This window comes from Staurois parvus, unplaced genomic scaffold (assembly GCF_062004578.1).
Source record: "Staurois parvus isolate SC_StPar_1 unplaced genomic scaffold, SC_StPar_1.0 ptg000769l, whole genome shotgun sequence".
NCBI lineage: Eukaryota > Metazoa > Chordata > Amphibia > Anura > Ranidae > Staurois > Staurois parvus.
This window is the reverse complement of record NW_028318565.1, coordinates 736,108-758,686: the sequence shown is the minus strand read 5'-3', so window position 1 is coordinate 758,686 and position 22,579 is coordinate 736,108. Positions and strand designations below refer to the sequence as shown.

The window sequence follows — 22,579 nt, the reverse complement described above, 5'->3', positions numbered from 1 at the left end:
TCCTCCCAACTGAAAGGGAAACAGATCTCATCGCCTCCTTCACACAGAAAAAAAGATGTTTTACTATCTGAAGGAAACGTCTATAACTGTCATTGGCTCAACTTTCTAATTGCTTCATTCAAATCTCCCGCCGGAATTCTATGTGACGTCACAGACAATCCGCCCTCTTACCGCCAAATCCGATACGGAGAACCGACCGCATCCATTTACCGTTTTATCTGGGAAGATCGATCAACCCTTCCATTCATTCCAGGCTCTGCGATCAGCCAAACATCATTATAAGGACATTGCAAATATTCATATAAAGAACGTTTATTAAGATTTATGTTTTCCCTCCAATCCCTCAGAATACAAAACCCGACAAGATCTAGTTATTAGTCTGTTGATTTAGTTGTAGAGAAGAGATCAATGAAAAGTCTACAGAACAAGAAAACACTTCCTGCACTAGAAACATCGACACCGAGATCTCCGGATACATTTCTATGGACTTCTCGTCAGACAAACATTACTGGCTGATGGAGACAACGCCCACAGCTGTGATTGGCTCAGATTTCAAATCGCTGTCATCACATTCTGCCCGCCGGGATTGTGTAGATCGTTCCAGACAAATATTCCGCCCGATTATACCGCCAAATCCGACCTGAGAATTGATCAGATGAGACATTTATCCGAGAAGTATTATCATCGCTTTCATCCCAAGTAGATGTATTGATGAGTCTGGAGATGGATTTCCATATTTACCGAATCATGTAACACATTGTGAATACAAGTATTGTAGATTCCATGATCACATCTGTATACGATCATGTCACTGACCGATATTTATGTGTCCCTCCTTCAGACATGTAGCAGTTACAGATCCCCCTCCCCCATATCACATCCAGAATATTCATAAAAACAAATGTGAAATGACTAGTAGAAATAAGGAGACTGCCAGAGAAATACGGACAATGTATCCAGAGAGAACATATGACATGTCTGAGGAACCAAATCGGTTTCCTCCTCCAAATTAGTCACTAAAAATCATCCAAATGTTTACAAGGGTCTAAATCAATGAAATTCTCTGCAGAGGAATGAATGGCTGTGACCCCGCCCCTTTCCATCAGTCTCCCTTCAGGTCCGCTAGGAATTATAAACAGGAACGTGGGGCATCGGTATAAATGTTTGTGTTTATTTCCAAGTCATATTTATCAATATTAAATTGCTGCTAACAATAGTAACTGGTGATGATGGTTTGTGTTCTGAAATGTGAAAGATGAATGTTTCTGTGTAATCTCCGAGGAAGAAATAGAAAACCATTGAGAAGAATGAAGAGATTTCTCTCCTGGAGATGGATTTATATATTTGAAAACCGCAGAATGTGTATAATGGTTACAAATGAATCCAATTGTATTGTGTGTAATGAATGGGTGTGACTCCGCCTCTTCCCAGGATGGTTCCCATCAGGTCCGCTCAGGCATTATAAAAGGAAGGCGGGCCCAGCCCAGAGCTCAGTCGGTGTTTGCAGCAGAGAAGAGTCGTCATGTCTGGTCGCGGTAAAGGAGGGAAGGGTCTGGGGAAAGGCGGCGCCAAGCGCCACAGGAAGGTGCTCCGGGACAACATCCAGGGCATCACCAAACCCGCTATCCGACGTTTGGCCCGCAGAGGGGGAGTCAAGCGCATCTCCGGCCTCATCTATGAGGAAACCCGCGGAGTGCTGAAAGTCTTCCTGGAGAATGTCATCCGCGATGCCGTCACCTACACCGAGCACGCCAAGAGGAAGACCGTCACCGCCATGGATGTCGTCTATGCTCTCAAACGGCAGGGACGCACCCTCTACGGATTCGGAGGATAAATCTTCATAACCGCCCCCACACTCATCGTCACAAAGGCTCTTCTCAGGGCCGCCCACCTTCTCATACAAAGGGCTATCGATAGAAATCTCGAGATCATCAATCTGTGCTTCTGGCGGAGGATGGAAGCCGCTATCTGCATATTTAGAAACTTGCAAACATTTTGCTGATTTTTAGCTACAACGGAAACAGATTTGATTCTTCAGACATGTAATTTCCTCTATTCATTGAACATATGTATCTGGGAGGGTCAGGATTACTTATTTCTACCGGTCATTTCACAACAATCTGGATTTTTTAGTGAAGTCTCTAAAAGAATTGAAAGATTTTACATGATTCACTATACATTACTGACCGATGAATCTGCTTTGGAAGTATTGGTGTTTTGTTCTCCCGAGTCGGAGGTATAATAGGGCTGGATTTTGAACCTGAGCCAATCACAGTTGTGGGCGTTGTTTCCATCAGCCAATAATGCTTTTCTTACAAGTCGTTCAAAGAAATGTATCCGGAGATCCCTATTCATAGTGCTGGAAGTTCAACAAAATTAGTAAACGGAACTCCATCTTGTCGGGTTTTGAGTACAAATAAAACATTTCATATGAATATCTGCAATGCTCGGAATGATCGATCTTCCCAGATAAAACGGTAAATGGATGCAGATTGTCGGTAACGGTCCATAGAACTCCGGCGGGAAATTAAAATTTAGCCAATTGAAGCTATTACATTTTAATTGGGCCGATTTATTTCCCTCCCCCTTTACTTTGTCATCTAATTTACTGAATTATGGACAGAAATAGTCCTCTCTCAGAGATTGCAATTCTTACATTGATAAGACGTTTGAATATATAATTATAAACATTAGAGATGAGCGAATCGAAGTAGCCGAAGTGGAATTCGAGTCGAATATCGGAAAAATAGCCTACTTCGGACGCGCGAATCAAAATTTTTCCGAAAATGGCGGCGGACATGTGCGGCGACGGAGCGGGGATGTCTGGGAAGGCGCGCAGACAAGGCGCGCTGACCCATAATGCATTCCTCAATGACATGTGATCGCATCAGCCAATCGCCAGCCAGCCAGCCAGCCAGCACTGTGTAATGGTCGAGCTATAAATAGCGGCCATTTTGGAATTCTTCATTTGCCTGCAGTCATTGAACAGAGGCAGACCGCTCTGTATTAGGGACAGAGTTAGGGCCACAGAAACAATACTTGGGGACAGAGAAACGTTACTTAGGGACAGAGAACCATTACTCAGGGACACAGAATTGTTACTTAGGGACAAAGAAACGCTAGTTAGGGCCACAGAATTCTTACTCAGGGACAGACAGAATTGTTACTGAGTGCCAGAGAATTGTTACTTAGGGCCACAGAAACGTTATTAGGGCCACAGAATTGTTACTCAGGGACAGACACAGAATTGTTACTGAGGGCCACAGAACTGTTACTTAGGGCCACAGAACTGTTACTTAGGGCCACAGAATTGTTACTCAGGGACAGACAGAATTGTTACTGAGTGCCAGAGAATTGTTACTTAGGGCCACAGAAACTTTAGTTAGGGCCACAGAATTGTTACTCAGGGACAGACACAGAATTGTTACTGAGGGCCACAGAACTGTTACCTAGGGCCACAGAAACTTTAGTTAGGGCCACAGAATTGTTACTCAGGGACAGACACAGAACTGTTACTGAGGGCAACAGAACTGTTACTTAGGGCCACAGAAACTATAGTTAGGGCCACAGAATTGTTACTCAGGGACAGACACAGAATTGTTACTGAGGGCCACAGAACTGTTACTTAGGGCCACATAATTGTTACTCGCACAGACACAGAATTGTTACTCAGGGACACAGAATTGTTACTGAGGGCCACAGAACTGTTACTTAGGGCCACAGAATTGTTACTCGCACAGACTACGGTCAGGGACAGTACATGTCATTTACGGCCCACTGGGTGAACGTGGTGCCGGCACAGCCGCACCAGCAACTTGGACAGGTCACGCCGCTTTTGCCTCCACGTTTGCACGTCCTTGGTCCACAAAAGATGTCCGCCTCTACCACCTCTTCTTCCGCCGTGTCCTCAGCCGCCACCCCCGTGCCAAGTCCCATTACCCGACCGGCATATCACATGTGCAGGGCGCAACGGTGTCACGCTGTTCTGCACCTGGTATGCCTTGGCGAACGTAGTCACACAGGGGAGGAACTTCTCAGTGTAATGAACAGAGAAATCGACAGATGGCTGTCTCCGCGCAAACTGAAAATCGGAACCATGTTGACCGACAACGGAAAGAACACGGTGTCTGCTCTGCGTCAAGGAAGGTTGTGCCATGCGCCATGCATGGCTCACGTGTTCAATCTGGTTGTCAAGCGGTTCCTAAAATCCACCATCCCACTGCAAGACATCCTTAAAATGTCACGTAAACTTTGCATGCATTTCAGCCATTCCTACACCGCAAAGCACACCCTCCTTGAGCTGCAGCGGCAGAACGGAATTCCACATCATCGCCTGATCTGCGACGTTGCAACAAGGTGGAATTCAACCCTACACATGTTAGACCGCCTTTACGAGCAGCGAAAGGCCATCACCGATTTCCTGATGTTACAAGCGGATAAAGGTACTCCCCTGTGTAACTTCAATGTCAGCCATTGGCAGCTCATGCGTGACACCTGCCACTTGCTCAGGCCCTTTGAGGAGGCCACGCTATTCGTGAGTCGGCAGGACTATGGGATGAACGACGTCATTCCTCTGTTGCACGTCCTGGAACAAATGCTGTTAACAATGGCTGGTCAGGGTGCGGTAGACGTGGCGCACAGATCTCAACGCCACATGAACCCTGTGGGGGCAGGACAGGAAGAAGAGGAGGAGGTAGAGGAGGACATTGGTGCTCAGGAATTATTGAGTGAAATGGGTGGTTTTTCCACTCAGCGGACAGGAGTGGAGGAGCAGGAGCATCTGGTAGAGGAGGAGGAGACAGAGGACCCAGACGCACCGTGGCAGTATGCTGTGGAGATGGAGTCAGGGAGTCCCTCGCATTCCTTGGCACAAATGGCCCATAGCATGCTCGGTTGCTTGCGTAGCGACAGCCGAATAAGAACCATCAGACAGAGGGATGACTTTTGGATGTCCACCTTGTTGGACCCTCGCTACCGTTCAAAAATGGTGGCCTTTTTCACACCTGCTGAGAGGGAGGCCAAAATAACGTACTATAAAAACCACCTATGTAGTCAGTTGGTCTCTGCCTTTGTGCGCCAACGTCCATCCTCAGACACTGTGGGCCCTGTGCGCTCGCGTTCCGCTGCCATGGCAGCAGGGGAGGGGTGGGGTGGTAGGAGCAGTGGCAGCTCCACCAGCAGCGGCTGCCTCAGTCTGCAGTCGATGATGAGTAGCTTTCTTCACCAGCGCAGTGAGGAAACTACTAACCAGCCGCAGCAGCATCAGGTGGACCTGGAGCAGGACCTCAAACAACAGGCTTGGGCCTACTTGGACAGCACCCTGCCAACCGAGGTAGACAATCCCCTTGACTACTGGGCAACAAAACTTGACCTTTGGCCCCAACTAGCTGAATTTGCCCTTGAAAGGCTGTCATGCCCGGCCAGTAGCGTGGCATCGGAGCGCGTGTTTAGTGCGGCAGGAGGTATTGTAACTCCGCGGAGGACACGACTGTCCACCCAAAGTGTGGAGAGACTCACGTTTGTGAAAATGAATCAGGCGTGGATTAGTCTGGATTTCAAACCACCAGTTCCTGACACAACTGACTAAATCCGCCATGAATCATGCCTCAAACATGTGCCACTTTGAGGTCTCCTCACACACTGCTGGTGTGTTGAATTTTTTGACATAGGGTGCTGGCAGATTACGGGCCTCCTATAGCTGCTGCCAGGCCCCTAATCTGCCATGGGCCCCTATATACCGCCTCCTCATGCTGCTGCCAAGTCCAGAGTCTCTCATGGGTCCCTGTACGGCCTCCCATTGCTGCTGTCTCCATCGCCACACTCTGCCATGTGCCACTTTCAGGTCTCCTCACACACTGCTGGTGTGTTGAATTTTTTGACATAGGGTGCTGGCAGATTACGGGCCTCCTATAGCTGCTGCCAGGCCCCTAATCTGCCATGGGCCCCTATATACCGCCTCCTCATGCTGCTGCCAAGTCCAGAGTCTCTCATGGGTCCCTGTACGGCCTCCCATTGCTGCTGTCTCCATCGCCACACTCTGCCATGTGCCACATTCAGGTCTCTTCACACTGCTTGTGTTTTCAATTTTTTGACATAGGGTGCTGGCAGATTACGGGCTTCCCATAGCTGCTGCCAGGCCCCTAATCTGCCATGGGCCCCTATATACCGCCTCCTCATGCTGCTGCCAAGTCCAGAGTCTCTCATGGGTCCCTGTACGGCCTCCCATTGCTGCTGTCTCCATCGCCACACTCTGCCATGTGCCACATTCAGGTCTCTTCACACTGCTTGTGTTTTCAATTTTTTGACATAGGGTGCTGGCAGATTACGGGCCTCCCATAGCTGCTGCCAGGCCCCTAATCTGCCATGGGCCCCTATATACCGCCTCCTCATGCTGCTGCCAAGTCCAGAGTCTCTCATGGGTCCCTGTACGGCCTCCCATTGCTGCTGTCTCCATCGCCACACTCTGCCATGTGCCACTTTCAGGTCTCCTCACACTGCTGGTGTGTTGAATTTTTTGACATAGGGTGCTGGCAGATTACGGGCCTCCTATAGCTGCTGCCAGGCCCCTAATCTGCCACAGGCCCCTATATACCACCTCCTCATGCTGCTGCGAAGTCCAGAGTCTCTCATGGGTCCCTGTACGGCCTCCCATTGCTGCTGTCTCCATCGCCACACTCTGCCATGTGCCACTTTCAGGTCTCCTCACACACTGCTGGTGTGTTCAATTTTTTTGACATAGGGTGCTGGCAGATTACGGGCCTCCCATAGCTGCTGCCAGGCCCCTAATCTTCCATGGGCCCCTATACCGCCTCCTCATGCTGCTGTGAAGTCCAGAGTCTCTCATGGGTCCCTGTACGGCCTCCCATTGCTGCTGTCTCCATCGCCTCACTCTGCCATGTGCCACTTTCAGGTCTCCTCACACACTGCTGGTGTGTTCAATTTTTTTGACATAGGGTGCTGGCAGATTACGGGCCTCCCATAGCTGCTGCCAGGCCCCTAATCTGCCATGGGCCCCTATAGCGCCTCCTCATGCTGCTGCCAGGTCCAGGCGAACGTAGTCACACAGGGGAGGAACTTCTCAGTGTAATGAACAGAGAAATCAACAGATGTCTGTCTCCGCGCAAACTGAAAATCGGAACCATGTTGACCGACAACGGAAAGAACATGGTGTCTGCTCTGCGTCAAGGAAGGTTGTGCCATGCGCCATGCATGGCTCACGTGTTCAATCTGGTTGTCAAGCGGTTCCTAAAATCCACCATCCCACTGCAAGACATCCTTAAAATGTCACGTAAACCTTGCATGTATTTCAGCCATTCCTACACCGCAAAGCACACCCTCCTTGAGCTGCAGCGGCAGAACGGAATTCCACATCATCGCCTGATCTGCGACGTTGCAACAAGGTGGAATTCAACCCTACACATGTTAGACCGCCTTTACGAACAGCGAAAGGCCATCACCGATTTCCTGATGTTACAAGCGGATAAAGGTACTCCCCCTGTGTAACTTCGATGTCAGCCATTGGCAGCTCATGCGTGACACCTGCCGCTTGCTCAAGCCCTTTGAGGAGGCCACGCTATTCGTGAGTCGGCAGGACTATGGGATGAACAACGTCATTCCTCTGTTGCACGTCCTGGAACAAATGCTGTTAACAATGGCTGGTCAGGGTGCGGTAGACGTGGCGCACAGATCTCAACGCCACATGAACCCTGTGGGGGCAGGACAGGAAGAAGAGGAGGAGGTAGAGGAGGACATTGGTGCTCAGGAATTATTGAGTGAAATGGGTGGTTTTTCCACTCAGCGGACAGGAGTGGAGGAGCAGGAGCATCTGGTAGAGGAGGAGGAGACAGAGGACCCAGACGCACCGTGGCAGTATGCTGTGGAGATGGAGTCAGGGAGTCCCTCGCATTCCTTGGCACAAATGGCCCATAGCATGCTCGGTTGCTTGCGTAGCGACAGCCGAATAAGAACCATCAGACAGAGGGATGACTTTTGGCTGTCCACCTTGTTGGACCCTCGCTACCGTTCAAAAATGGTGGCCTTTTTCACACTTGCTGAGAGGGAGGCCAAAATAACGTACTATAAAAACCACCTATGTAGTCAGTTGGTCTCTGCCTTTGTGCGCCAACGTCCATGCTCAGACACTGTGGGCCCTGTGCGCTCGCGTTCCGCTGCCATGGCAGCAGGGGAGGGGTGGGGTGGTAGGAGCAGTGGCAGCTCCACCAGCAGCGGCTGCCTCAGTCTGCAGTCGATGATGAGTAGCTTTCTTCACCAGCGCAGTGAGGAAACTACTAACCAGCCGCAGCAGCAGCAGCATCAGGTGGACCTGGAGCAGGACCTAAAACAACAAGCTTGGGCCTACTTGGACAGCACCCTGCCAACCGAGGTAGACAATCCCCTTGACTACTGGGCAACAAAACTTGACCTTTGGCCCCAACTAGCTGAATTTGCCCTTGAAAGGCTGTCATGCCCGGCCAGTAGCGTGGCATCGGAGCGCGTGTTTAGTGCGGCAGGAGGTATTGTAACTCCGCGGAGGACACGACTGTCCACCCAAAGTGTGGAGAGACTCACGTTTGTGAAAATGAATCAGGCGTGGATTAGTCTGGATTTCAAACCACCAGTTCCTGACACAACTGACTAAATCCGCCATAAATCATGCCTCAAACATGTGCCACTTTGAGGTCTCCTCACACACTGCTGGTGTGTTGAATTTTTTGACATAGGGTGCTGGCAGATTACGGGCCTCCTATAGCTGCTGCCAGGCCCCTAATCTGCCACAGGCCCCTATATACCGCCTCCTCATGCTGCTGCCAGGTCCAGAGTCTCTCATGGGTCCCTGTACGGCCTCCCATTGCTGCTGTCTCCATTGCCACACTCTGCCATGTGCCACATTCAGGTCTCTTCACACTGCTTGTGTTTTCAATTTTTTGACATAGGGTGCTGGCAGATTACGGGCCTCCCATAGCTGCTGCCAGGCCCCTAATCTGCCATGGGCCCCTATATACCGTCTCCTCATGCTGCTGCCAAGTCCAGAGTCTCTCATGGGTCCCTGTACGGCCTGCCATTGCTGCTGTCTCCATCGCCACACTCTGCCATGTGCCACTTTCAGGTCTCCTCACACTGCTGGTGTGTTGAATTTTTTGACATAGGGTGCTGGCAGATTACGGGCCTCCTATAGCTGCTGCCAGGCCCCTAATCTGCCACAGGCCCCTATATACCGCCTCCTCATGCTGCTGCCAGGTCCAGAGTCTCTCATGGGTCCCTGTACGGCCTCCCATTGCTGCTGTCTCCATCGCCACACTCTGCCATGTGCCACTTTCAGGTCTCCTCACACACTGCTGGTGTGTTCAATTTTTTTGACATAGGGTGCTGGCAGATTACGGGCCTCCCATAGCTGCTGCCAGGCCCCTAATCTGCCATGGGCCCCTATACCGCCTCCTCATGCTGCTGCGAAGTCCAGAGTCTCTCATGGGTCCCTGTACGGCCTCCCATTGCTGCTGTCTCCATCGCCACACTCTGCCATGTGCCACTTTCAGGTCTCCTCACACACTACTGGTGTGTTCAATTTTTTTGACATAGGGTGCTGGCAGATTACGGGCCTCCCATAGCTGCTGCCAGGCCCCTAATCTTCCATGGGCCCCTATACCGCCTCCCCATGCTGCTGCAAAGTCCAGAGTCTCCCATGGGTCCCTGTACGGCCTCCCATTGCTGCTGCCAGGAGGCAGCAGGGTCGCAGCAGTGTCAGTGGAGGCAAACGGCCACGGAGTAGAGCACCAGCTCCACTGCAGCCTACCACCACGGCCAGTAGTGGTGCCGGTGTGCACGGAGGAAGTAGCAGTCAGCCAGTGAGGAGTAGCGGAGGCAAAGTTTCCTACTCTGCGGTGTGGCAATTTTTCGTCAAGCCGCCCGAGGATGTAAACGTAGCCGTATGTCGACTATGTGGCCAGAAAGTCAAGCGTGGCCAGGGGGCCCATGTTGGGACTACAGCGTTGCGTCAGCATATGCAGCGTCGCCATTCGGTGGCCTGGGAAAACCGTGAGGCAGGACAAATCATGGTTCAACACTTGGTTATGCCTGTTGTCATAGCTTTCCCCTTGGGTCATGGCACACGGTCAGGTTGATGCGAGCTCTGGCACCGCCCCCTCTTACTCCCCTATGGTCTGAACAGCTATCTAACCCTACCCAGGGGTGGACTGACAACTCATGGGGCCCCCGGGCAATAGGGGAACATGGATCCCCCACACAAGAACCACGATCCACCCACACGCCACGCTCACAACGACTAGCTAACCGAGGCGTGCACGGGAATAAAGGGGACTTAACTTTGAATATATAAAACCGTTTATAAGACCAGCCATGATGTGCTTCCACAGCCCGCACTACCTTCGGCCACCACCAGAGGGAGACTCCACTCCAATCCAGCTGGGCAACCACACACTGGCAGATACAAATCTTATATACAATCTGGTGCACACTAAGGGTTGAGGAGCAGCCTAGCAATACACACACCCTTCTAGGATTCCTCCAGCTATCCTACAAGCCAGAACCCCGGTGTTAATCCCTCTTCCACTGTCCCCGCCCCCCCCCCCCCCCCCCCACACACACACACACACACTAGACACACCACAAAAGGTAGCCTGTCACCACCCAACAGTTTATCCGCAGAACGGTCTGTTGAGACACCACACACACACAAATCTCCATCTGGCAGATCTGTTACCTTTGCAATCTGCATACAATCTGCCCACACATGGCCAAGCTCATTGCCAGTCTGTATGCAATTGCACTGAGCATTAAAGGCACTTAAATACAATACAATACAATCTAATCTAATCCAATCTAATCTCTCCAATCTACTCTCTGCAAATATATGAGCACGTGCTTAAATACACAGAAGTCACTAATTAATTTTAAGATTTAATTTCCCGAAAGTGGGCAGTGCATAAAATATGTACAAAATATAAAAAGTTACAGAAATAAAAAAAATACAAGAAGACACACAAATGACTATTCACTATAAAATAAAAAGGGAATAAAACAGAATAAAACTTTTACCAAGATCTGTCCTGCGATTGGAGCAAGTCAGAGCGTCAGCAATCCATCAGTCAAATCGAACTGGCTCCATACGAATCACAAAAGTCCCAATGCCCAGGTACTCTATTTATGGGGCTATGGACGTAGGCGGGACATTAGTCCTCGGCCAGTTGACCATGGGGGCTGCCCCTGTACCTGCCCACAGGATGTTCTGAATGCTGCCCTACCCAAGTTCAATCGGACCAAGACCGGCTTGAAACACCAAGTCGGGGATTGGATTTCCGACACCAGCACATTGGCCCGTTCGCGACAGTACCAAACACCATTCTACTTTTTTTTTTTGTTTAAGTCCGCGAATGTGCGAAAAACAAAAAACCTGTAAGTGTACAAAAAAAGCGTGCAAGTACAAAAACACAAACACAAAAAAGTGCACTTAGGGGTGTGCTTTGTCCATCCCCCGAAGGGGTTGGATCTCTACCCTGATTCCCCGGGGCACGAAGCTCCTGACAGGGACTAGGTTCCCATTTGGTCCACCTAACCAAAAGGCCTGGCGGACCCCGTTCCTTGTGACCTTGGAAGAAAAAGCGAAATATCTATCCAGCCATCAAATCCTGATCAGCAGCAGGCATAATCACTCCAGAGATCCCAGGTGGATTAAGATCGAGCATAATCATCCCATTTGCCATCAGGAATATCCTAAGCAGGAGGATCATCCCAACAGTCCTTTAAGGACAAAAAGCTAGTTTTGCCTTTTTATAAGGCACAACCTGAGGGGAGCGCATAATAAAATCACACTGCACGTGGATTATGGGATTGCACCATCATAATTTAAATTGAAAGAGGACTGTCTATGAGCACTTTTTCATATATATTGTTTTTATCACTATCACTATTTACTATTGTCACCAGCACAGTATGCAGTATTTATTTATGATGTTATAAGCAGAAGATAATTGTATTTTATACACTAGATATAAGTATATATATTATTTTATTTTTTTTTTTTTTTCTTTGGATTGTCATTTAAAATAGTGAATATTGTAATTAATTATACACAGGAGCGCGACACAACTTATATATTTAATTTTCTCACAGAACACTGTCTAATGAGTAGGTGTGAGTGCCAGCGAACCACAGGTGTATCATATATTGTGTTTTGTTTTGTTTGTCAAATTAATTAATGGTAACAGTTTAGACCAGGGGTCTGCAACCTTTAAGACATAAAGAGCCACTTGGACCCGTTTCCGAAGGGAAAAAAAAGACTGGGAGCCGCAAAACCATTGCAACATTTAAAACAAATCCGACACTGCATATATTGTTTCTTACCTTAATGCTATATACAGGATCGTGCAGTTAGCTGTCAATCTGAAGAAAAAAATAACTTTTTCACTTAACAATGTAAAATATATTTTTTCACATTAATAGCTAATTAAAATATTTAATTTATCTGGTTAATGGAATTTTTTCTCCTGAACCTCAGTGCACAGTGTCTGCACATCAGGGCTGTAAGACGTCACCTTCATTTTCACACAGGCTTGCAAGCTGTCATCTGTGAGGCGTGATCGATGTTTGTTTTTAATATAGTTCATGTTGGAGAAGACCTGCTCACATACATATGTGGAGCCGAAGATCGACAGCACTCCAAATGCATACTTTTTTTTTTGAGAGCCACATTTTTAAAACTGAAAATACATCCCCCATATAGTAATTCATCCCCCATATAGTAATTCATCCCCCATATAGTAATTCATCCCCCATAGTAATTCATCCCCCATATAGTAATTCATCCCCCATAGTAATTAATCCCCCATATAGTAATTCATCCCCCATAGTAATTCATCCCCCATATAGTAATTCATCCCCCATAGTAATTCATCCCCCATATAGTAATTCATCCCCCATATAGTAATTCATCCCCCATAGTAATTCATCCCCCATATAGTAATTCATCCCCCATAGTAATTCATCCCCCATAGTAATTCATCCCCCATATAGTAATTCATCCCACATAGTAATTCATCCCCATAGTAATTCATCCCCCACATAGTAATTCATCCCTCATAGTAATTAATCCCCCACATAATAATTCCTCCCCCACATAGTAATTTATCCCCCATAGTAATTCATCCCCCATAGTAATTCATCCCCCATATAGTAATTCATTCCCCATATTCATTAACCCCTCATATAGTATTTCATCCCCATAGTAATTCATCCCCCATAGTAATTCATCCCCCATATAGTAATTCATCCCCCACATTGTAATTCATCCCCCATAGTAATTCATCCCCCACATAGTAATTCATCCCCCACATAGTAATTCATCCCCCATAGTAATTCATCCCCCATATAGTAATTCATCCCCCATAGTAATTCATTCCCCATATTAATTAATCCCTCATATAGTATTTCATCCCCCATAGTACTATTCCCCCCCAAGTAGTAAGCCAAGTCCCCCCTGTGTCAATTCACTTACCTTTGCTCCGCGCGTTCCTCTCGCCGTGTTCCCGCGCCGTTCCGGTCTTCAGGGCGGACTGTGAGAGGAGAGGAGTTTGTCACGCTGCCCCGCCTACATCCTGGCTGCCCCGCCTACATCCTGACAGACAATGTTCCACGCTCTGCGGGCCGGATTAAAAGGTCCGCCGGGCTGCTGCAGAGTCCTGACTTTTGAGGCGGCCGCCCGAGAGGAGGGAGGGGAGCGGGCGCCCGGCACACAGAAGAGCCGCATATGGCTCGCGATCCGCGGCTTGCCGACCACTGAAACCCTATTGCCTGTCACCTGGTGGGCAGTGTGCTCCGGAGCCGCAGCAAAGATGAAAAAGAGCCGCTTGCGGCTCTGGAGCCGTGGGTTACCGACACCCGGTTTAGACAAACACCATAGTAGCTCACAAGTACACTCATTTATTTTTTTACAGGAATTCGTAAATTGCAATTAAGCGCTTTAGAAATAGTTTAACACTTTCAGAAAGAAAGATTTATTACTAAAAGAGTCAAACAGGTGCAATAAAATATTTACAGAAAAAGATGTCATTAAGATATATATTTTTATATACATAAAAAAACAGCACAGCACAGCAAAGAGATAACAGGGAGAAGTTAAAAGGTTAAATTACTTGCCATGTTCAGCCTTAAGGTAAGCAGATCCAAGTTGCAGAGCAAAGGGTCTTTGATCTCCTGCTGTTACGATGTTAAAATTAGGAGATGTCTTTAGCTTAACTTTTTAGGCCTGTTAGCCTGAGTTTTTAAAAGTCCCCCAGCAGGGGGAATGGCTCTGAGTAACTGACCAATATGCTGTTTAGGGAGGGGTCAGTCGGGCGAACTCTGAATTAGAACCAACATCTGTCATAATCCATGATATGAAACATAGGGGAAAACCAGATCTGGTAAAAATGTTATCTTGTTTGTGCTTCTGGGGAATGCCTTGAACTCTTGAGAAGGTTCTGCCATCCTTCCCTGAGGTGTGAAATCACACAGGTCCCTTGGACAGAGAGTCTGCTGTCTCTATGGGGGGGGCTTTGTAGCGCTGGGCCCCCTGCTGCTCCAGCCTGCCAGCAACTTTTAACACTTACACATCTGTCCCTGTGCCTCTCAGGAAGGGAGGGGGTAGGAAATAAAGGATTGAGGAATACTTCTAATAAAAAAGGGGAACTCCGTGTCCAACTCTGATGAGCAAGTTTGCTACACCTTCCACACAAGTTTTTACATCTAATGCCTTCTCGGATCCCTTCCTAATCACAAACGGTACCAGACAGGGATGTCCCCTCTCCCCTATTATTTTCTCTTTGGTGATGGAACCCCTGGCGACTTTCATTACACTGAATCCCTTGATTTTGGGTATAAAAACAGCAAATGTTTCCCACAAAATTGGCCTCTTTGCAGATGATGTCATACTTACCATAACAAACCCACTGACTTTGTTGACAGCAATCACTTCTATGCTTAAATTGTTTAGCGACATCTCATACTATAAGCTCAATGTTAATAAATTGAGTGTACTTCCTATAGGGATTCCAAAAGATCTCTTACATTGTTTTAAAGACAAGTTCTTGTACAGCCGGACCACTAAGGGGTGTCCTCCCCTTCCTCTAACATGTTTAAAGACATCTGCACCAGGTGATCCTCCAGGAATTATTGACAATTGGAAAACATGAGCTTTCGTGGATGGGCAGAGTAGCGGCCTTTAAGATGTTGATCCTACCTAAACTTTTATACTATTTTATTTTCAAATAGTTTTTATTAACTTTTAAACATACATATTAATATGCATCATAAAATAATACAGTTCACATTAGATTGAAGTAGCAAGTAGAAGTATGCAAAAATTGAGGATATGTTTCCCCACCATTTGGCCGGGGAATATGTGAGTGTGATTTCGTCTAGTTATAAGCATATATATATTAATGTGAACCATAATTGTTTTGAAGTATATTAAGAATGGGAACAAAGTGGGAAAAAGGAAAGGAAGGTGAGGGGGGGGGAGTACCAGTCAAAACGTTAGTTGTATGGTGGTAATATTTTTAGATATATATCATTTAATGGAACAGTTAGGGTCCTGGAGCCAACGAGACCATTGAAATTGGAATTTATGATATGTGAGGTTTTGGATTGCTGTTCTCTTTTCCATTTCACATTGGAAATTTAAATCAGAAATAAGAGTCGAGATGGAAGGAGTTTTGTTGGATTTCCATAATCTAGTAATGTTAATTTTAGCAGCTGCTAGTGTATGGATGATAACAGTTTGCGAGTTTGGAGGAAATTTGTCTATTCCTATATGCAAAAGGGCTAAAGCTGGATTTGGGGGTGTGTAGGATTTTGAAATTGAAGAAATTAATTGAAACACTTTATTCCAATATGACCTAAGAGATTTACAATTCCATAGTATATGAGTGATTGTGCCTGTTTCTCCACAGTGTCTCCAACATTTAGGAGAGTGTTGGGGGTAAAAAAGAGCGAGTTTAACTGGTGTGAGGTACCATTTGTGTAAAATTTTTAAGTATAAGTCCCAATGGGAACTACATTTGGAGGCCTTATATGTGATGTTAAAAGTTTTCGCCCAGATATGTGGAGAGATTGGTTGGAGAAAATCGTTTTCCCAGTTAGTGAAAGAGGCGGTGTGTATGGAAAATTGGGCATTGGTTAGTAGCTTATAAAATGTTGAGATTCCTTTTTTAGGATATTGTAATTTGTGAAAAAATAGGTAAGCCGTGGCGGGGATTTTTAGCTCTAGGGGTAATGCCAATGTGCGTAGAGAATGAGATATTCTTAAATAGTTGAAATTTTCCTTATCGGGTAAATGGAATTTTGTTTGGAGAGTAGTGAAAGAGTCTAATCTATGATTGGTATATAAATCTTTTATGTGTGATATACCTCTAATTTCCCATTGTGATAGGTTTAAAAAAGGGATTAGGAGGTGTAAAGTGGAAATAGGTGTATAAATACTCTTCTTTTCGGAATCTGGGTGTTTCGCTGATAGGAATGTAAACCAGGCCTGTAGGGTGGCTTTCATACAGGGGTGTTTGAAAAGTAGGTGAGTTTGAGAATTTTGCGGTAAGAATAATAATTTGTGGAGTGTGTATCTAAGAGGTGGGAGGTTTTCCATGTTGGTCCATGTCTTATCTTTAGTGGGATGCCACCAAAAGAATAGTTGGTCCAGAAGCGTGGCGTTATAATAGGATTGTAAATGTGGGAGTCCCGACCCTCCTTTTGAAGGGGGTCGTATTAATAGGCTAGTCGAGTATCTAGGTTTTTTGGAGTCCCATGTGAATTTATTGAGGATCGTCTGGAGTTTGGAAAAAAAGGAACTGGGAACTGGGATCGGGAGAGTTCGGAAAATGTAGAGTATTTTAGGTAAAATGGACATTTTTAAGGTAGCAATTCTACCCAATGTTGAGAGGGTAGATGTACGCATTTGTTTGAGTTCTCGTGGAATAGAGTCAAGTAATGGCTTGTGATTAGCGGTATATAATTGGTTTGTTGTATTAGTAAGTTTAATTCCCAAATAAGGAATGCTGTATTGTTCCCATGTGAAAGGGAAGTGTTTTCCAATCAAATTTTGGATTTTATGCGGAGTGTATAGGTTTAGAATGGAGGATTTTGGCTCGTTAAGTTTATAATAGGAGATGTCTGAGTAGTTGTGAAGATGAGAGCGTATTGTTTGGAGTGATTTATAAGGGTTAGTGATCATGAGAATAATATCGTCTGCAAAGAGACTAATTTTGTGTTCTGTTTCAAGATGGTTGATACCCGAAAAAGAAGGGTCATCTCTGAGTTTGGATGCTAAGGGTTCAATTAGTAAGGTAAAAATTATGGGTGAGAGTGGGCATCCCTGTCTGGTGCCGTTGGAGATCTGGAAGGTTTGGGAGAGAGTACCGTTATTTAAGACTTTGGCGGAAGGTTTGGAGTATAGGGAGAGTATTGCCGATAGCATCCAATCTAGAATCCCAAATTTCTGCAGGGTTAGTTTCATGAAGAGCCAATTGATTCGATCAAATGCTTTTTCAGCATCTAGGGACAAGAGTAATGAGGGTTGTTTAGTGGACTCTAGGTTGTGTATTAGGGATATAATTCTTCTAGTTGCGTCGGGTGCTTGTCGGCCTGGGATAAAACCTACTTGGTCCGGATGGATTAGTGTGGGGAGGTATGGAAGCAACCGTTGTGCGAGAAGTTTGGCATATAATTTTATGTCTGTATTTAAAAGAGAAATCGGTCTATAATTTTGAACCAGTTGGGGGTCTTTATTTGGTTTGGGTATTGTGGTAATGATGGATTGTAGCATTTCAGGGGGGAAAGTACCTGTGGAGGCAGTATGGTTGAATAATGTAGATAAATGAGGTGTGAGGTTAGGCGCAAACGTTTTATAGTATTCGTTTGTAAATCCGTCGTTGCCTGGAGATTTGTTAAGGGGTAGTGTAGTTATGCTATGTTGTATCTCTATAGGAGAAATTGGAAGCGATAGAGACGTAAGCTGAGATGATGTGAGACGCGGTAGGTTGGTAGTGTCTAAAAAGTTTTGAATGGTCTCAATTGTAGGTTGGTTTGTATCAGGGTCATTTTTGATGTTGTAAAGTTCCTGGTAGTAAGTTGCAAATGCATTAGATATATCTTGTGGGTTAGTGAGTAGTGTTTGTGTGGTTGGGTGTTGGATAGTGGCAATTTTTGACTTAAGTCGTTTTTGTTTAATCGTTTTCGATAAGAGGGAGCTTGCCTTGTTGCCTAATGCATAGAATCTAGATTTAGTTCTCTGAAGGTTGAGATCGTAGTTGTGCAGTAGAAGGAGTCGTAATTTATTTCTATCTGAGGTCAAGGTTGCAGTTATGGAGGAATTTGGTTTTTTTTTATTGGACTCTTCATTAATTTTGATGGCGGTAAGTAATTGATCAATTTGGTGGGATCGTTGTTTCTTGATTCGGGAATTTAGTTGTATGAGTATGCCTCTCATAAAGGCTTTATATGTAAGCCATAGTGTTGTAATAGGGATATCAGGGGTAGAGTTGGTGTCAAAAAACAGGTTGTGAGCATCTAACAAATGTTTCTGATGATCTACGTTTTTTAGTGTTATGGAGTTTAATCTCCAAATAGGTGGGAGTGCTGCGCGTTGATTGTCGTCTAAAGTAATGTTGATTGGAGCATGGTCTGACCAGGTGATCGTGCCTATTTTGGACGAAGTTATGTGTTGCAGTGTCCATTTATCCGTAAGGAAGAAGTCAATTCTGGAATATGCGAGGTGTGTAGGAGAATAATAGGTAAAGTCTCTTTCAGTGCCGTGATGGCATCTCCAAATATCGTATAGGTCGTGATTATGAAGAAATTGATTGAAGGTTTGTTTAGGTACTCTTCTGTGGAAGGACGAGTCCATTTGTGCGTTGCCAATGATATTGAAATCTCCTCCAATAATAAGTCTGCCTTGTTTCAGGGAAGTGATGGTTTTGTAGAGCTTGTTATAAAATTTGATCTGGCGTTTGTTGGGGCCATAGACGTTTACTAAAGTATAGAGAATGTCATTCAGACGGCAAATTAGGATGTGATAGCGACCTTGAGAGTCAGCGATTTCAGAAATGAGGCTGAATTGGATAGAGTCCTTTATGGCGGTTATGACGCCATTTCTTTTCTTGGGGTTTGTAGCCAGAAAGATATGCGTAAATCGATTAAGGTGGAATTTGGGAGTCCTGTTTGTGGCAAAGTGAGATTCTTGAACAAAGAGGATGTCGGCCTGAGATTTTTTCGATTCTCTTTGGAGCATCGATCTTTTAAACGGCGAATTCAAACCACGGACATTAAGAGAAGTAAGGTTAATCATATTGTAGTTTTTGAGTGCTGAATTGAATATTACATTGGAGTCTTGAATGAGTGAAAAGTTTAGTGGTTGTTTCTGTGGAAGGAAGTGTTTCATCGGTGTGATTGAAGTTGTTCGAATTAAGTCTCGTATTTATGATGAGAGATTTACAAAAGTTCATCAAGGTTAAATGATCAATAGAGTAGTAGTGAGCGACTGGTGGTGCTGAGGAGGGAGGAAATGGTGAGGGTAGCAGGGGGTAAAAAAAATACTCGCAAATAATGCAAGTGGTCTGAGTAGCTGGTCTTGCTACTACAGATTCGGGGGGTTTGATTAGGCTTTGACCATAACCTAGGTCAAGCCAACTAAATCCTGGGAACATAAAACTTTCTAAACATGGCCGTGCGCCAGAGAATAATGAGGTGGTTTAGCAACTTGTAGTGTAAGAGTATTAAGATACCAGAAGTTGGATGTGGTTGTGTTATTCATCTTCCATATTCTGGAGTAAAGTAGGTGTGGATTGTTGCGTTTCTCCAGGGATAATATTCCAGGCTTTGAGGAGGTCTAAGCCTGCTTCGAGATTTTTGACAGTAAAAATTCGGCCCTGTTGTCTGATGGTTAATTTTGTGGGAAATCCCCACTGGTAGGCAATGCCATGGTTTCGTAAGGCCTTGGTAATGGTTATCATTTTTTTGCGATTGAGTAGTGTGGCTTTAGAAAGGTCAGCGAACAGTCGAATATTGGCGTGTGATGGTGGGAGTGCAGATGTATTCCTGGCCGCTAGCATAATTTTGTCTTTGATGTGATAGAAGTGGATCCGAGCTAGGACATCTCTAGAGATAGATGCTGGCAGGAACGCGGGTTTGGGTAACCGATGAGCTCGATCAATAGCCAATTCGAGATCGGAAAGAGATGGAATGAGGATTTTCATGTATTGCTGGATGTAGGGGAGTAATGCCTCATTATTGACACTTTCAGGAATGCCTCTGAACTTAATATTATTATGTCTCGATCGATCTTCTAAATCAGCAAGTTTCAAATTGATTTGGTCAATGTCAGACGTATGTTCTGTATGAGCGTCAATTAGGTCATTGTGCGCTGTAATGACATCAACCATTTTGGATTCAATATGTTGTACTCTGAGTTCCTGGCGTTGGACTGCGGTATTAAGTTGCACTAATGAGGATGAGATGTCATTATGCAGGGTCTGTCTGAGCGATAGGAGCATATTTTTCATAGATAGCTCCGTCAATGGCTGATCTGCTGCCGGGAATGCCTCTATTGCTGGGAGGTCTGTGTTAATTTGAGGAAGCGGATTAATAGGGGCCTGGTAATCGGATCTCTGGTGATCTAGATCTAGTCTGGGCCTTGATTTGGCTGGGCTGCTTGTAGTGGGGGACGTAGGGGGAGACAACTCACCAGGATCCCCTGGGTATAATGGATGCTGCAGCCTGGGATCTCTCCTCTGTGTGTGAGTGTCATCCTCCTGTCTGCAGTTCCCTGAATGTCCGCCGCCGGCGCCATCTTGGATTCCTGTCGAGATGACAGGAAAGAATTGGGACAGTTTCCCGGGCTGTCCCGGGGTTTTTCTCCTCCGTGGCATCGCTGTGGAGGTGCGGGCACCTCTTATGTACAGGTTGGTATGCCTGGAATTCCCTGGGGTCTGTGTGAGCCGCTTCTGTCACTGGCGGCTGGACGGAGAGCTCCGCTCTATGCGTCCATTCGGGTGCCGGCCGCGCATGCGCCCCTTTTATACAATTTTAGAACAATCCCGCTACTTATCCCTCATTCTTATTTTAGTAAATTAGACATATTGCTGAAAAAAAATATCTGGAAGGGGCTTAGGCCTAGAATCCCGTTTTCAGCTCTCATCAAACATAAATCTAAGGGGGGCGTAAGTTTCCCGGTTGCATCTAACTACTATTATGCTGCATGACTAGATCAACTCCAGCACTGGTTGATCCCCTCGGACAAGCTTCGGGTACAAATAGAGAGAAGCACATACCTACCTTCCTTCTATTACCGCGACATTGAGCGCATAGTTAGTGGGCTTATCTAAATCCACCCCTTCTACCCCTAAGATTAAACTAGACATACCACTAACAGTTTATGAGCATCTTATTCCCAATCTTAATGTAAAACCGTTGAGAGAAGCAGGCTACTTTAAGTTTACTGGCATCCGTGCCTCACAATAACGGGGAAATATATACCCATTTTTTCAGATTCGGGCATACCTAGGTGCCAATTACAATTTGGGGGTGGAGGTGGATTCTAAGATCTGGAATATTGTATCAAACTCGTCTGGATCAAAAAAGGGCATTTCATGGTTTTAGAAACTCTTGCAATATGATTCTGGTCACTCAGTGATAGCATGTGTGGAGAGGTGGGAGAGGGACCTGGGGAGATCCTTTACGCCTGAAGAGTGGCAAGCGGCCTGGTCCTGTAACATCAGTCTTTCAAAGTGTACTAATCATTGGGATAGCTCCCTTAAGATTCTATACCGTTGTTATCTTACTCCATATAGGCTTTCCAAAATTTACCCCAATGCCTCGCCTTCCTGCTGGAGGGCTTGCGGTGGGGTTGGAAGCTTAACTCATGTTCTTTGGGACTGTGTGTGTATACAGGACTTTTGGAAGAAAGTTTTTTCTTTGATATCTCGGGTATCGGGAGTACAAACAAGTCCCAATCCACATCTGGCATTATTAAATATTACACTAAACTTATTTCCCGTTCAATGTCGAACAATTATTGCCCACATCTTAATTGCTGCCCGGTTAACTATCACTAAAGCGTGGAAATCCACTACATCACTTCCAATTTCGGCAGTGATGACTAGAGTACACTCCCATTATCTATATGAAAAGTCCTATGCACTTGTGAATCATACTATAAGGGTATTTGATGTTAAATGGTTGCACTGGAACATTTTATTCAAAATCTCTGACCTCTGAGTGTAAGGTATCATACGGTACGGATATTGAAATTTTACCGAATTCTGTTGGATTTGTTATTTTTTTTTTTTTTTTCGGTATATGGTTCTTTTTTGTCCTCTTTTTTCTCCTTATTCTCCTCTATGTTTTTTTTTCGTTTGTTTGTTTGATTAAACTCCTGTTTGACTGTTCCTGGAATGGATAAAATTCTATTCTCTGGGTATTATATGTGTCTTATGATGAAGCAAAACGTGCATTGCTTTGTACTGAATGTCCAAGCTACAATGTATCTGCTAACCTTAGTGTATGGATATGTTCTTGATATCAATATCAAATAATTGTACGT

The 22,579-nt window shown here is 45.7% G+C and overlaps 1 protein-coding gene across 1 annotated transcript; it reads left to right on the top strand.

The window, feature by feature from the left end:
* The first annotated feature begins 1,522 nt into the window (after positions 1-1,522).
* LOC149444866 (histone H4) lies at positions 1,523-1,834 on the top strand. The gene has a single exon (XM_089654454.1). The coding sequence runs from the start codon at positions 1,523-1,525 to the stop codon at positions 1,832-1,834; it is 312 nt and encodes a 103-aa protein (XP_089510580.1).
* Positions 1,835-22,579: the final 20,745 nt, after the last annotated feature.